The 17,805-nt window shown below is 27.9% G+C and overlaps 1 protein-coding gene across 1 annotated transcript in view; it reads left to right on the forward strand.

The window, feature by feature from the left end:
* Nucleotides 1-17,805, forward strand: part of LOC119678407 (neuropeptides capa receptor-like) — a 56,302-nt gene that overhangs the window by 25,243 nt on the left and 13,254 nt on the right. Inside the window, exons 3-6 of the mRNA XM_038090220.1 lie at nt 10,495-10,634; nt 10,756-10,955; nt 11,049-11,213; nt 11,328-11,399. Of these exons, the coding sequence (XP_037946148.1) occupies nt 10,495-10,634; nt 10,756-10,955; nt 11,049-11,213; nt 11,328-11,399 (577 nt within the window). The remainder of the gene's footprint in view (nt 1-10,494; nt 10,635-10,755; nt 10,956-11,048; nt 11,214-11,327; nt 11,400-17,805) is intronic.

The following is a 17,805-nucleotide window of genomic DNA, read 5'->3' on the forward strand; positions in this document are numbered from 1 at the left end:
ATTTGTGGCTTTGTTTTTTCTGCTGTTTTATACAGTTGAACAACCATTTGCCCTTCTCTACGGGGCGGATTTCGTTTAATTTCTGTCTTTATTTGCTTAACCACTTCCACAGTATCTGTGGTACAGTTTTTCGAAGAATCACCACAGCGTTCTGTAAACATTGTCGGTTTCCTTGCAATGCTCAACGTAGTTCAATGACTCTAACAATAGCCATTTGTGGTTTACCACTTAAATCAACTCCCATCACATTTTGTAGTTTGAATGCCGTCACAAACAAAATTTCTCCACAAAACTGATTTACAAATGCTTATATATACAGTTATTAGGCGATATATAGGCCATTCCTTTAATAAATTAATATTTAATATTAACACTTAAATATATACAATTTAAGTTATAACTAAATATGTTAAATAGAAATATTTAATCAATTATCTTTAAAAAAGAAATAAAATTTTAAATTTGATTTTGAAAATCAATTATGACAAAAGAAATTATATTTCTTATTTTAAATTATTGTTTTCATTAAGATGTATTTTAAACAGTAGTGAATTACAACAACAAAACTTTTATTATTTATTAATTCATTGAATTATTGGCTGACCATACAACTGTGTCGAGTATTGCCAAATACCCATAATCAGTGATCTTTAGAAAATATTTCGTGTATTTAATTATTCGGAAATAGTTTTTTGTAGCTTTCCCAAAGGTTGTGGTACTTTCCCAAAGATTGTGCTAGTGCCCTGCCAAATTTGAAGCTCAAAGTCAGTGTTAATTATTCAACTGACCCAAAGCCATACTTGATTTGTATGTTCGCACTTGGCGTTTTGTAATTCACGTGAAAGTTTTATTAACTGTGCTATATTTAAATGAAATCATAAACCAGCTAGAGGCTTACAGGACAATTCTAGCAACGATCAACCGGAAGACCGTTTGTAGACGTTTGTAATCTTAGCTGACAATCGAAATTTGATCAATAGTAGATCTTTCATTTGGTGTTAAGAAAGATCGAAAATAGCTTTTAATTCTGCAAAAGGAAACTGCCAGAATATGAAAGATCTTTCAAACAATCTTTTGCAAGATTTTTGAGTGCGGTGATCTGTAAGATCTTTGTCAAAATTGCCATGTAATTGCATTGATTAATTATATTTATTTTTAATTGTTGAATTTTAGTAAATAAGATTTAATTGGAAAGCTTTCTGTCATTTATTTGGGATACAAATATTTAAAGATTTGTTCTTAAACACAAATTCTTGAAATATCTTGATTGCGAATCGGCTAGGAAAAAAATTTATAAAATTTTGTCGAAGATATAGGACTTTCTACTTTATCAGAAAATCTTAAATTAAAGTTTTAGCCAAATCTAAGATCATAAAGTCAGTTTTTTCCCACGTATTTTAATTGTTGTGTCAAGTTTATGCTGATAAGAACTATACTGTAGTAAGGTTTATGAGTGATATATAATATGATTTATAAACGATCGCGAAAATACTAACTTTGTGGATTCTATAAAAGTTATAAGTGAATTTATCAAATATTAGCTAAAATTCTTAACAGAAATTCATGAAATTGGAACTAACCATTTCATTGGGTAAAAGGTCACCGCATTTTCATTGAATAGTTAGGATATGGAGATGTAAGTTCTCAGTTTGTTTGCAGTATCAGTAAAATTCGAATTGTAACTAATAACTGCCATCCATATTTATCTAATTTAATATTTTGTATTTGATCATTTTAAAGATCTATATTTATCGCTAAGAGTTAAGTGGTTTGTAGTCGCATAGATCATCCAAAAAATTGATACTCAATGATCTGAATGACTATCACAGCAGACACAAAAGTTATGCTTCTCTTCACAAGAGTCTCGAAATATTAGCATTATATCTGTGTGAGATCTATTTTTTTTTTACAAATCTCCATAGATGGCGTCACAATTAATTACTATCTTTAAAAAAGCTCTTTTTTTTGTAACGCTCTTTGTAAATGCATTATTGTGATCAAACTTTTTTTATCAATAATGTTGCAGTTAGTCGAGTTTTGTACAGTAACACAATGGCTAAAAGGCCTAAGTGTTTTAATCAGCATTATACTATATACTATATACACTAATCAATGATGGTTAGCATCTCTAAGTTTTAGTGATATAATTGTTTACAGATAAAAAATTCCTTATGAGCAACAGAGAATATACAATACGTATTACGTTTCTATTTATAGTACTTTAATCTACGCATTTTAAAAATATATTTATTGGTTTATTTTTAAAATTTCAACCTGAAAGATACGTGTTAAGGTAGAAAGTATTTATTTGACTTGAACTCAAATTAATCACACTGCGGTGAAATGATTCATTTCCGTTTGCCACTGCGGATTTTATTTAATATTTTGGAAAATTTTATCTTTTCCGATTTTTAGATATTTTTATCACTTTCATTGTATACACTAACTACAATAAATAAAGTGTAATTTTAATCTACGTGACTAAATTCAATTTTAAAATTGTGAAATATAATTATTGTTTGTTTTGCTAGTTTTCAATTATCTTTCTTTTATTGTTAAAGTTAAGAGAATTATAGTTACAGCTAAATATTTTTTGTTTTTAGCTTTTTTGAGATATAATAACAACTAGCTTACAGATACATATATATCTAGATTGTGAACTGATATATTAATAACATTTTCTATAAGTGTATTTCTTTGAGTTTAATTGGTCAAGGATTTTAATAATTCTTTTTATTTTACCATATTAATTAAAGTTAAAAAGGTTGGGAAGGAGTGCCATGAGACAACAGTGTAACAACAACGTAACACCTGCCATGAAGACTTAAGACCACAGTGCTCTACAAACACATGTATCAAGATAATTCGCCGATAAACACCCCATTGGAAACTCTAATGAATTTCCGCCGGTTCCAAATAAAGTTATGTTTGAACATAACTTCCTCCTTGGTAAGGAGCGAGGTCTCTCAATACCTCTGCTGATCTTTGGATCCCAGCATCCGGTGATGAATACGCAATTCCGAATGAGTGATAAACAAATACAAATCATTCTTTCCACGTAAGTTTGAGTATCAACCACAGCCTCTACAACGCTATCACTTGGGCAGGGCAGCTAAAGCTGGGCGCAGCTGATCCCCGTAGTAGCAGATTTACATCTCCGGTCATGTGTCGCAAGTGCCACTTACTACCATGCACGCTCCAAAACACTGTCGGCATACCGCCGGGATTTTAGTCGCCTTTTACGATAGGCATGCCTACCTCTAGAATATTCTAACCACTTACCCGCAGGGGAAAGTGCCATAAGACAAAGAAAGACTAAAGGAGCAACAACACCGCAAGTTTTATAAGTTTAGATTAGGTTAGATCTGTCATAAGTCACACATTTACATCCTTGTGATAACATCCTTATAGATTTAACATATTTAATTAAGTCAGCGTTTTTTGGCAATATTTAGAGTATTTAAAGCTCCATTTCTAAGACGAATCCATTAGGCATATTTAAATATTTTTAAAGCTTATTTTTTGATGAAACCTGTGTTTTTTTGAAAGACCCTGTTTTCTCTTAGGACAATCGATGAAATAGTCTATAACTATTTGCCTACTATAATAGCAAATGATATGTACTCTAAATTGGCTTATTCAATATAAGTTGAAGCCATTATAAGTTTTACGAATATCTAAGTAGCATAACTATAGCATCAATGGACTTATAAGTTTATTATAATTAGCATTACTAATAGCCACTTAAAATAAAAAATGATTTGTATTCTATATTGGATTATCCAAGATTAGACGAAGTGTTGAGCATAAATGTAGCATCAATAGACTTATAGGTCTATAATAATCAGCATTACTATTAGCCGATCTATTCAAAGATTAATATGGGCTTATCCAATATGAGATGAAGAGTGTTAAACTAAATATAAAACAGCCCCTATAGGAATCACGAATATTTGTATCAGCATCAAATCAAAGATGCAGCTTCTGTGATATAGAAACGAAGTCGCTAGATTCATATGGAAAAAATTATCACTGTTACACAATACACGCAACTATCTGTCATCATACTTAACATAAAGCAAGTAATTATCTTAGCTAAATCTAGCCAACATATTTGACTTCTTGAGAACAGCAGGACTGGATAAATTTTTATAGGATGGCCAATATAGTAATAACTGTTAGTACAATATAACTTATAGTCGTAGTGAATTAAATATCTCTGATATACATTATATCATGGCAGATGTGATTTAAGAAAGTAGCGACCAGAGAAGTTATTAAACTTACTTGTAAAGATCAAAGGTTTTGTTATTGACATGTTACATATATTATTATTATTATTATAAAAAATGTAAATCTTTAAATTATTGTGAAAATAATAAATAAGCAAAAGAACTTAACTTTTGTTAAGTTATTCCTTTCAACAATTGTGATGTTAATATTGAATGTTAGTTGCAGTAAAAATTATTTTCTTTCATAACAAAATGATAAGTAACTTATATTATAAGCAACTTTAAGGACTTACGAATTCCACAAATCTGTCTTTGAATTAAATTTATTCTGAAATATTTTCACCGTTCAAAGGAATATAAAGGTTCATGGCGTGCTTTTAAGATTAAGCTCATACATATAGTATGTACAATTTTCAGATATTTTAAGTGGAAAATATACAATTTTTTCAATCGAAATCATAAAAGGATTTATCGAAAAATGTGCTTGAAAGAAATTTTTTTAAAAATTGTTTATTATTCGTAAATAACAAAACAACTTCACAAATATGTCAGTCAAAATTTTATTTCTCAAGTATTTTTGTCTCAATTTTATCTGTTGAATATATTTACATGTTTTTAGTTATCTAAGTTAACGACATATGAATAGATCCAATCAAACTTATTTTCCTTTAATGAAATTCCATAAAATTTGTAGAATAAAACATAGAAAATAGGTGGTTAGAAGTGAAGTAAATTTGTATTTAAATACAAAAAATAAAAAAAAAATAAAAATTTACAATAACAATAAAAATAAATAAAATGTATATTATAAATTTAAAAATAAATAATTTCAAAATCGACACGTTTGCAGTACACAAAGGATATATTAACACCCAAAACGCATTATAATCGGGCAACTACGAAGTCGAACACCTTACGCCCACAAATATTGATGCGTAGGAATAAGAAAACATTTATTTGCCAATTTCTATAGCAATTTTCCCTTTTTGTATGTGCAATTTCGACTTGAATTTATGCAAATTTCCGCAATGAAATAAAATAAAACGAGGATTACAAGGTATAAAGCAAATGACTGGAGGCACGAAAGGATTCCGTTTTGTGTGGAACATGTTCTTATATGTAGAGGCGTTTAATTGTAGGTGTGGGAGTATAGTTAATTGTGTATTCGTATGGTTGCAGCTATGGTATGATTTATTTGCTGGTTTACGAGTTATGATGTTATGAAGGTAGAAAGTGAAAATAAGTTTAAAGGTTTCCATAATGCAGTTAACAGTCAAGCGGGTTAAATATCTTCATTTTATGTTTCTTAGAAACTCGTTACTATAATTTATCGTGTTATCGTAATTTTCGGGGTCAGGTTACAAGTGTGTTAAAGTAATTTTGTGGTAGTTTGTTATTATAACTTCTGTGACCTTTTCAGTGCATATATTTTGAGTCAAATTATTTTTACTACTTATTCCATAATTTCTTGTTTTAGTAAATTAGTAATAAAATTAATAAAAAATTAATGAACTCATTTTCAGATGATAAAAATAATGTTTGTAATTTGTTAACTACGGTGGTAATAGGGATATAGCAATGTATTGTCGTTGTTTATATTCAAAATTTAACAAGTAGCTACTCAAATCACAAAAAGAAAATAAAATAGAAACTGTCTATAATACAAATATATTAAATCATATGTATATATATATAACTACTTACACTGGTTATAACATTATACATATATAATTATGTTATATATATAATTTCACTAGTAAATATAATATAAAGTTTTCCTAAAATTAAAAATTTGTTGTTAATTTATTTGATTAAAAAAACTAATTCTTCGAAAGAAATATTTGGAATTTTTAAATAAAAGATACAAACAATTTTCAGTCAAATTAAAACTTAATAAGTGGTCTTTGAAATAAGTCCTTCCAAGTACAATAACATACAACTATGCCAGCCTTCAACCCAATCCTTTAGCTATATTGATATATCCTCTATCTATGGTTGAAATATGGCTTTCAAGTATTTCTAGTAATAATTTTTTATGAGAGCAATTGACACGAAATGCATATAATAGAAGTAGAAAAGTATTGGAAATAGACAAAATTTTGCAAGGGGGTCATGCCTGGTAAGTACGATGTTTGGTCGACCATACCTTCAATTTTTTTAAAAATCTGTCACATTAGCATGAAATGTGATCATAAAAGCATTTGACACGGTTAAGGCAACCTATTTCAAAAGCCTACGAACTAATTAGTAACATAGATAATCCAAACATAGATCCCTAAAAAAAATTGGTTTAGCACCTATTTCATAACTAGAAGAAAAAAAGGGATTGTGCTGTGCGACCTAAAAGATCTATTATGTCCTTCATAACTAGAAAGTGCTGATCAAATGGCGCCTTTACCTTGCTTAGATAGAAAAATGTAAACTAAAAGTAGGGAAACTTAGGACTACTGAAGTATCTTCAGTAGTTTAAAAGGCAATAAAACCTTATGCCAAACGTTCTATACTAATTAAATTTAAAAATTTGTCAAGCAGACAATAAAACAATAACGACCCACATCATGTCTTTCATACTTTTCGAAACACAAAAGAATTATTAACTCATTGGAGTCCAAAAGAAAGCACCATGTGTTTTGGATACCGGAACATAGAGGTATAGAAGGAAATTAGACTGCAGATGAGTTCACAACTAACATTGATATTCCCATCCTACATGCTAATAACAATTTCGTACACTCCTTAAAGGAATATGGACACATAACATAATAATGGACAGATGGCAACGACTTGACACTTATAAAGTAACTAAAATATCCTGCAAATCTTCCAAATGAAAACTCACCAAATATATTTTCGTTTGCCCGGATTGCAGAATAGTTATTGGTGTACTAACAGAATGTTGTTCCTTAAAAGCACATGCTGACAAGATGGGAACTGTGGGAAATGACAACTGAAGGAGAATGTAACGTATCTGTTATATAGATCTTAAGTTACATCTTTATATGGCAATACTTCCTCCTACATAAAAAGTTAGTAATTATTTGTGCGTTACTGCGAAAAACTCTCCTCCTCTCTTGGCTATTTAGAATTTCAGTTAGCTTAAATAGCTCCAAATTAATATTTTTATTATTTAAATTGCATGTATTCTGCTATAACTATTTGATAAAATTAAATATTTTCGCAGATATTATAAAATTTACTGGAAATAAAAAAATCATTTACACTCGTATACACATTCCTATCAATTTCAATTTGCATTCACATGAGAAGTAAAATTATGCAGAAATTTGAAAACTGAAATATTTCGTTTAAAATTTCAAAAATTGTTTGATTTTCAGTTATTGTATGAATAAATTTTCGTATTTCCGTAAAAATTAAATTCCATTCAATATTTATTGATATGTACTAGAAAAATTCACATTTTATTATGTAAATAAATACAAAAATTTACAGACTAAACGCGAGTGATTGCATATGTAAATCAGATATAATCACTTTGGTACATTAATAATTGTTTTATTTTATTTTATTATTTTATTTTATTTTATTATTAATTTTTTGTTTATTAAAATTACGAATGCATTTCGATTGTTAAAAATAAAATTTTTAGTCAAAAAAAAATTTGTACATTTTTTACTCTACATCCTTTCTAATGCATTATAATCATTTTGTTATAATTAAAAATGACTTTATTAACAATAGCGTTATGAGTAAAATTAGAATGAAAATGAATTTAATAAATGCAATAATAAAATTTTGTTTAATTTAAATTCTTATAATTCAATGCAATAATAAGGGAAACCAACTCTTCACTCTGGACTGTAGTCCCAAATAAGAAGAAGAATTAAATGCAAATAAAGATAAATTTTGTTCCGCAAAGATGAAACCTGTATTTTCCGTAGAACTCCAAAATCATAACTGAAATGATTTTATATCTTATATATTTTTTATCTTATATATGGTTTTCCAGTTATTTGCAGAAAACCATTATGTGGAAATTTTTTGCTGTGATTTAATGTAATTAAAAATATATAAATTAATTTTTGTGTTATTAATTAAGCATGTAAACAATTTTCATGATAATTATATTGTTTATAATATTTAAAACTACTGTTATCAATTAAGGTAATTCAATATATATAATAGTATTTTTTTGTTTGTTTTAAAATTCATTTAAATACTTCATTGTGTAAAAAATTTTGTAAAAAATAACTCATACGCACTGGAGGCCAATTAAAACTGAGTTAATTGTGATGACGGCAATTAATTGTAAAACTAATTTTCGCAAAATAACTTATTCACATGAAATTTAAAATAATATTTAATTGCAGAAATAAGCTTTAATCGTTTAAAAGTAGGAATCAAAAATAATTTTTTTTATATTGAAATTAAAACCATGCATTTTAAATTAATTATTATTCAATAGAATTTTCTTCAGTGACTTTAATGTTGATTAAAATAAAAATTTTAATAAATTTATGATTAAATACATATATAAATAACTATTTTCTTTTTTCGTGTTAAAAATAAAAATTCTGTAAAAGTAATTAAATAATTCAGAAATATATAAATAAATGTATGTATATTTTTTTCTTGTTTATTCTTCCTAATAAGAATGCATTAATAAATACACTAATTTTGACTTACTAGATTTTATACACTTTTTTCAATAGCTTTAATTTTGATTTCCTGGTTATAATTTAGATTTTAATTAATTATTCTTATCAATAAAATAAATATTTTTATGTTAATTTTCTGGTACAACTAAAAATTCTTTCAAACTAATTAAATAATTCAGTTGGTTCAGGTGGGCTGATTTCCTGGTTATAATTTAGATTTTAATTAATTAATTATTCCTATCAATAAAATAAATATTTTTATGTTAAATTTCTGGTACAAATAAAAATTCTTTCAAACTATTTAAGTAATTCAGTTGGTTAAGGTGCGCTGACTCCGAGCTTCAAATTTGGCAGGACACGAGTTCGATTCCTTGTACTTGCAGTCTCAAAAAGCTATTTACGAATAATTAATTATAGGAAATAATTACAAGGCCATTGTTGTTAGATATACTCGATAAATTAAAATAATATAAAAATAATTTTTGTTGTTGTAATTCACTACTTTTCGAAAACTCTCTGTTAAAAGATACTAATATTATTCAAAGAGCTCTGAAATGAGTACATTTATTAGTTCTTGAATTGCTTACTTTACTTTACTCATATTTTAACCATACTGCAATAAATTTCATTTCATATCTAGTAATTCTTTTCACTAAATCATTTGGGTCTTTAATATCCTCAAGCATGACTGATATGCATTCTTGTATTTACAGGAAAACATGTCGTATGACAATACCACACATTCCATCAAATTAATATAAAAAAATTATATAAAATAAAATGAAATGAAATGAAAAAATAAAATGAAATAAAATAAAACAATGAATATTTTTATTAAAATATACGAAAATAAAAATGCGATTAAAAGAGAAAATTCATATACGCGAATAAACCAAGGCAACAAATTTAATTTTGCAAATATGCAAATGAAATTTTTGCCACTTTGTGCGGCGGTTAAAATACGCGTTTTTACATTTTTGTGGTGACTTAAAATAATTCACAACAAAAACATATTTTTAAAACATTGATTTCGAACTCAAAAACAAAAAAAAAATGTCTGTCTCCATTTCTGTTGAAGATACACAACAGATATGAAGTATACAGTGGTGGCGAAAAAATGTGCACCACCCATATTTTAATCATATGTTGACAATTTTATAGCAAACGTTTATAAATAATGGAAAGGCTATAATGTCATATCATATCGGTCTACTGAAACTGATTTATAATAGATTGAATCGCTTTCGCATGCTTCAATAAATATAAAGAATTTAACATCCTTCATAAATTTGAACTGCGGTCGAATCTCTGCGAAGAAAAACATCTTCAGATGCGTAAATTTATTAAAAAATATATATAAAATGCCACAATAAATTTATAAGTAAAACGATTTCATATTTATATTTAATTTTTAACATTCTTTGATTTTTTTCTTATTTTTATGAATACTGAAAAACCAGGTGATGTCTGACAATATTATTGACAGCTCTTTGAGAAAACCAATTTCCAGGGAATGAAAAATTGTTGCTTGCGCTGACAAAATTTGTGTAAAAAGTTTGTTTCGTAAATTGTTGTAAATTGAAGGTTATAGGTTTCAACCTTTGTCATGTTTAATTTATTGTGATTTATTATGACATTTCGAGTAGTATGAGTTTTCTACCACATTTTGCTTATTCTGTGCTTCTTCTTTTACAGGCTTACCGGCGGAAGTATTTCTCTACTGGCATCAGTATCCTTATTTATTCGGATTGCCATTTTGCAAGATACGCGCATTTATTTCCGAAGCGTAAGTAAAACAATCATTATAGCTTTCATTTATTTTCTGTTAACTTATTTAAATAAAATTAAAATCTACTTAAAATGTTATTTTTACTCCTACAATTAAATATATATATATATGTTTTCAGTTCAACGTATGTTTCTGTGTTGACTATTGTGGCATTTTCTACAGAACGTTTTCTCGCAATTTGTCATCCATTGCATCTCTACGCGATGAGTGGTTTTAAACGTGCTCTGCGTATTATTACTATTTTATGGACTGTTAGTTTTATTAGTGCTATACCTTTTGGTCTACTGACTGATATACAATATATGAACTATCCTTTGGGTAAGTTCACAAATATGCATATCCCGCATAAGCAGAAAATATCATTAATTAAATATTTTGTATTTGGTTTTATTTTTTTTCTATGTTCTTCAGATAACTCAACTATAGCAGATTCAGCTTTTTGTGCAATTAGACCTTTTGACTTTCCTTTTTTCGAGATTTCATTTTGTGTCTTTTTTGTTATACCGATGATACTCATTATAATACTCTATGGCAGAATGGGCGCGCAAATCCGATCAAGAACTACTCAACAATTGGGTGAGTATTCAAGCTTTTTTTTGGTTTAAAATTTTTCATGCTTAATATACATATAAAAAATTTTTATTATTTATTATTATAATATTAATGTATTCTATATTATTTTTGTATTAGGTGTTCAACAAGGTTCCATGCATAGGGAATCGAGGCATCAACAATCACGTAGAGCTGTGATACGTATGTTGGGTAAGTAAAACTTTATATGCTCTAAATGAAACTTATACCTTACTAAGGAAGATAAGTGAAAAACAGACAATATTTTTTTTATCTAACATATGTATTCGTTCTCTGACAAAATACAATGTTTGAAAAAATGTATTTTATTACAAACTGTTCAATAAGTTTGCGGAACGCCATTTGGAATTTTTTAGAATGACAAATTTGATCATTGTACAATGATTACTTTCTGGTATGAGAATGTATACCAAAATGGTATACCTATAAGTACGTTCCTTTGTGTATCATTTCATTAGTTTATAATAGATAGGACTTAGAGGTCTATCAGCATTAAATATGTCACTAAATGACAACAAAAAGCTTACGTGTTAGCCTCTACCTATAAAATAAAGAAGAGGTGCTAATTGACCATCCATAATTTACATATTCAAACTAAACTAAACTAATTATTCAAGTTCTGTTTAAATCTTTACAAATCAGGCCATACCTAATAGTTACCTTTCAACTTATCTTTCAATGTTTAATGTGATAAATTGAGTTGAAAAAAATATTAAATTGGTTCGTAAAATTGTTTCAATTTTAGCTTCCCAATGCAATATTTCATAAAATATTTCATAAAAACCGTCACACACCAAATTTTATATTAAATTTTTTTATATTGCCTTTTATATTTGGCGATGAGAAGTGAGATCCATCAACAGAAAAATATGACTAGAAATGTATAAGAATCCAATATAGTAAGTTACCAGCGGAAGTAAATTCACTAAATTGATATTTTTTATTAAGATGAAGTGTGTGCTTCTACAAAGTGTCCTCATACGAGCCAATATGATGCATTTACATAAAACGAGCTGAATGAACAGCAGCTGAAGGTGATGGATATGTGTGCACATCCTTCGTTTATGTAAAGTGATGTATCTTGGGACAACATAAGGAAAAAAGGGTTCTATGCAAATCTCTTAATAGGAAAGTTAAATTTATTTGTTTATTGTGTCCTATATTCGGAACTTGAATTTATATTTTAGTTAATATATGTCCAAAAAAAAATATACATTTTAAATTCAATATTTAAGATTGAATATTTATATATATTTTTGTATTTAGTATTACAGTGATGGTTAAACAGAAATAAAATATTGATAATTTTGCCTACATGTGCTCGTGTTATTCTTAAATATAAGCTGCTGCTGATATATGTCTACAATACTAAATCATAAAAAGATATTCTTAATGCTAGGCTCTTCTTATTTATACATATGACATTCTGAATAATAATATTTAAATTTATTTCATAAAAAATGTACTGAACTAAAATAAACAGATCAATTTAGTTCTTGTCCCTGCTGGCTTTAAAGAACATGTAATTCGTTGCCATGTGAAATATCCTCCATAATCCTGTCCTTACAAAGCTTACTTCACTTACGTTGCCATCAATGAATAGAATGAATACAAATGTGTGATATTAAAGCTAAACATTATGAAAAATATACTTCAAGTATTTTATAGTTGGCATTCAAACGAGAATTTAAAACCAGCAACAAGTTCAGATACGAATATGAGAAAACTAAGACCATAAAAATGTGTTTTTCGTAACCGCAGATTTAATTCAATTTTATGTAAAGAGTATTTTATGTTTTATAAAAAAATTAGAATCCTTTAAAGCTGGTAGTCTAAAAAATAAATTTCATTAAAATTACAGATATGGGATTATAAGATTATAACTTGTAAACAAAAAATTCATTATGGGAAAAGGAAAATGAGTTTAGTTAATTTATTATGCACATTTAAAACTTAAAAGAAAAAAAACAAAAACTAATTTTTTAATAAAAGAAAATATTAAAAAATATTTGTAATAGAAGAAAATATTAAATAATATTATTTTTTAATAAAAAAAAATTTCATTATTTTTAAATAAAGACAAATAAACCTCAAATATAAATTTGATATTGCGATTACTATCTTATATAACGTGGTCTAATCAATTATTTATAACCCCAGTCTATAAAAATAAACTTTACAATAATAAACGTTTTCCTAACTTAAATACGCTATTCATAACTGTGATTAACTTTTAATAAATTTGAAATCGTCAGCTCATGCTTATGCTATATGTCAGGTTATACTTAAGAATGAGTCTGAGACGGACTTTGTGTTGAACGCTTTGGCTATTCTCTCAGCATGCCCCTTCTTCCAGTCATTTGCTTTTCCACAGGTTTTTATGATACGCTTATTACTAATCCTAGAACTTCCTATATTATATTAACCAATTAGCTTTTTTTGATAAAATAAAACTATTTTCTAAAAATTGTAGCGCTGCTCCTTTTCAAGGCTAGACACCTGCATAACAGACGTAAGCTTACGAACTTTTCATATTCTTCCAGAGAGAGTTTGCAAGGAACGTTAATTATAATAGAATATGCATGTATAGAATTAAAATTTCTATGTATGCCTGATTATTCCATGACCAGTAACCGGTTACAAATGATATAACATTGAGACAATGACAGAATGTCATAGATACACACTGGGGCAACCTAATGATCTGGTATAAGTTTCTGTAACACAATATTTTAAAATGGTAGCTTAAAGAGTATATATGGCAATCCACACCAACGATATGATTCGTTCTTCCAACTAATATAATCAGACTTGCTGACGGGCTAAGAGCTCCTTTTAATGACTATTATAGTAGCATTTATCCAAAGAAGAAACAAGAAAATTTCTGTCCAGAATTGTTGTATTGCAATTAGAACACATAAATAACCTAAGTGAGAGACGTTTTCTTGTACGATGAGCTGCTACGGGTATTTTTTATAACACACAATTCTTCTCTTCTTATTTATATATCTATATATCCTAACATTTTTCACTTAAAATAAAAGGTATATTTCCGATTTTTTAATTTTTCAATTAGTAGAAAATTAACTAAAGTTGTTTCCAGTTCTTTGTTAGACTGTTAGATAGACCTTAAAAAGGTTAAGACATAATTATAATAATATATCATATAAAAATAAATCATTCAGTCATCAGCTAATAAACTAATATCACCAATCATATAAGACATTTGGTTACTTGGTTGCAATTGCGAGAACCAGAGAAATTTCCACGTATCTTTAATTATCGGTTCTTCGCCATTTTTCCACCATATTCCTTAAGACAGAAGAATAGAAACTAAATCCATCCTGTCGAGTTTAGATAATTTTAATTTAATAGGTCTCTCATCTTGGCCGTTGAATAGTTTGATAAGCTGTTCAAGAAATGTTTCCCTAAAAACCTATTTATTCTGGACAGCATTCATAGATAAAGGGTTTAATGCTTTTTTTTTCCTATAGGTTTCCATAACTTTTGCAGTACGGATTATGTAGAATGCACGGTTTCTCTGTGTTATAAGACATTTAATTTCAATATTTTTTTAAGTTAATTTTACTTTTCACTCATCCTTACTTCTGTAGTATTAATAGTCTCATGTTCATAAATATTCATTTATTCTTATTTCAATTATTCAAAATAACATCAATAATGTTCAAATGAAGATTGGGTTAATTAAATTTTTTTATCCGCTGTCAATTTATATTTATATTATATTGAGTTAGTCTTCTAAAATTTATGCAAAACAGTTTAATAATAGATGGTCATATCCTCAAGGAAATCATGATTCATTAATATTATTTTAAGATTTCAGTGTCCTTTTTGGTAAACTTTTTGCTGAAGTGACATCATCTTTGACATTTAATTTGTTGTAATAAAAAGCAGCGAACCATTTCTGTTGGTTGGCTTATATCCTTAAAAGTATAAATATCCTTTTCATTTCTCTATGGTATTGCAAAAATGATTTTTAATCTTAACCGCTTCTTGCGTTTTACTATGTACCATAACATATTTCAATTTTATTATACCATTTATATCAATTATAGCGCTAATTATTTTCACAAGATTTTCGAAGAGTTTTTCCTTTAATGCAATAAAAACAAATCCTGCCAGGACACGAAAGATGAGCAAATATTTGTGTGTTCACACTAAGAAAGTGGCAATGTTCTACGGTTGTATCTATGAACTTACATTTTATTGCCTTCATAAATTATAAAGAAATTATTTTAATGTCTTATACATTTTTATTGTTAACGAACTGCTTTAAATTATTCTACTCATAAAAATATTTAAGAACAGTTTTTCAAGTAGTTTTTGTTGACAATAAAATTTACTACACAATAAAAATTTTATTTTCATTTAAAAATGTATTTAAATGAGAACAGTAACAAAATCTCATTATCTTATTGATATAATGTAAAACTATTAGAATACATAATACTGGATTCACACAAGAGTTTTGTTTGTAATTTTATCTGTCAAAAATGTTTATTTTGCATTGAAAGCAACAACAATTGACAGCTCAAATTACAAACACAACTCTCTCCCTGTATAAACTAAGCTAATTGATTTTTACACAACTTAATTGATCATAGGTATACATTCTGTTGAAAAAAGTTCACGGAATATACAACTTATAAATTGAATATTAATATTTTTAAGTTGGTAGCACTGTAAAACCATACGAGATTTGAGGGTATTCTGTTGCATCAACAATTCAACAGCATCAACAGCTGATTTCGTAATTATACTTTTAGTGTTCTATGGAAACATAAACCAATCGCAGAGAAAGAGCGTATGTAGTAAGTATGAATTAAGTACGTTATCCTCTTATACTGATCTCATTAAAAGATGCTCCAGAAAATACCCACCATCATGGTCTCAGAATAACTAAACACAAATAGTAAACTACAATGGGCTGCGAGACACTTAAATTAAGATGGCCAAACTAAAATTTATCAAGAACGAAAACCCTACTGTGTAGAGCCAAGAAAAGTGTGACAAAACTCGTGGCAGGACTAACAGGCTATTGACCAATGGGCACCCATGCTAATATCGAAAAGGAAAACCCTACTGTGTAGAGCCAAGAAAGATGTGACAAAACTCGTGGTAGGACTAACAGGTTACTGGTCAATAGACACTCATGCTTAAACATCCCTTCAACTTATTCAGTCTACAATACAAAAGCTGCAGGAAAAAAGAATCAACTAAACACTTTTATTGAAAATAAGCTACCCTATCAAGCTTAAGATTTTCGATTATGGAAGGTTACGAACTGAGATGGCTGACTCACATCCTAATTATATATACACCGCAAATCTTTAAATAATATCCTTGATCAGATGTATAAATTGATTTTCAAACTAATATTTTCAAAATTAGGTTTATGTTAACAATAGCCACTAAAGACAATAATCAAATACCCTACTCACCTGGCATGGTTTTGTCTACCCCTTTTTAATAACTGAAATTATCACTTCGAGAAAGAGTATGACGTATAATGTAGTAATAAAAAAAGTCTGTTACTTATACCATGGAGTACTTATGCATAGATTTCTGAATCAATTGTATTCATATTAACTTCCGAAAAGTTTTACTATTGGGTTCATCACCAACAGGCAAAATTTTTGTAGCAATTGCGGAAGAGGTTCATCAACAACAGGTTAAAATGAGCCAATCGCCCATTCCACTATGCCCTTGTTTAAGACAACGTAAAATATTAGATAGCCCTCACACAAGAAACTAATATCTTTGTAGTCAGTGGATTTTGACATTGTTACTCTAATTATGAACGATAGAAGAAAGATATTCAAGACTGTTTTTATGTTCAGCAGTAAATGAACCATTAGATTGAAGTCTAGCTGTTTTAGATATTTTCCAAATTGTTTCACAGTGTCTTAGTCAGCTTGAATAATCTGATTAATCTGATTAAGCAGTAGGAACATACCTATATTCATCGCAGTTACCAATGAGTTCTATTATATTAAATAAACTTTTTGTTAGTTTTACTTCCCGAAAAAAATATTGCTGAAAATTTTATTTCAATATAGAAACTGAAGAGATATGCAAGCTACTATTAGTATGAGTTGTATTATTAAGCTTGAGAAATGAATTCAAAAATAAACCTCGAAGCATCAATAGGTAATTATTACCATTTATTATATAATAAAGTATCATTTATTATAATAAATAGCATTTATCTGAATAAGTAGGATTTATGGTATTAAAATAACTTGAGATTAGTTGCAACCAATGTGTGTCAAACGCTGGTATTGGATCCGGAACTTGACTGTTAGGAATTAATGTACTCGAATCGTATGAATCTTAAAGTAATTATAAAATATCTATGAAGTAGAATTTTATAATATGAAACATAACAAAAGTATTTCATTAATATTCGTTATCATTTTAATATACTGCATTTCACTTAATTTCCTTTAAGAACTTAGCGTGTCTTTTTGATGGAAAACACCAGTTATTTTTCTTTTTGTATGTTTTTATTGAAATCGAAGTTGGGAATGTCGGCGTAGGTGAAATAAATTAAATT

The sequence above is a fragment of the Teleopsis dalmanni genome, chromosome 1, assembly GCF_002237135.1.
Source record: "Teleopsis dalmanni isolate 2A chromosome 1, ASM223713v2, whole genome shotgun sequence".
Lineage (NCBI taxonomy): Eukaryota > Metazoa > Arthropoda > Insecta > Diptera > Diopsidae > Teleopsis > Teleopsis dalmanni.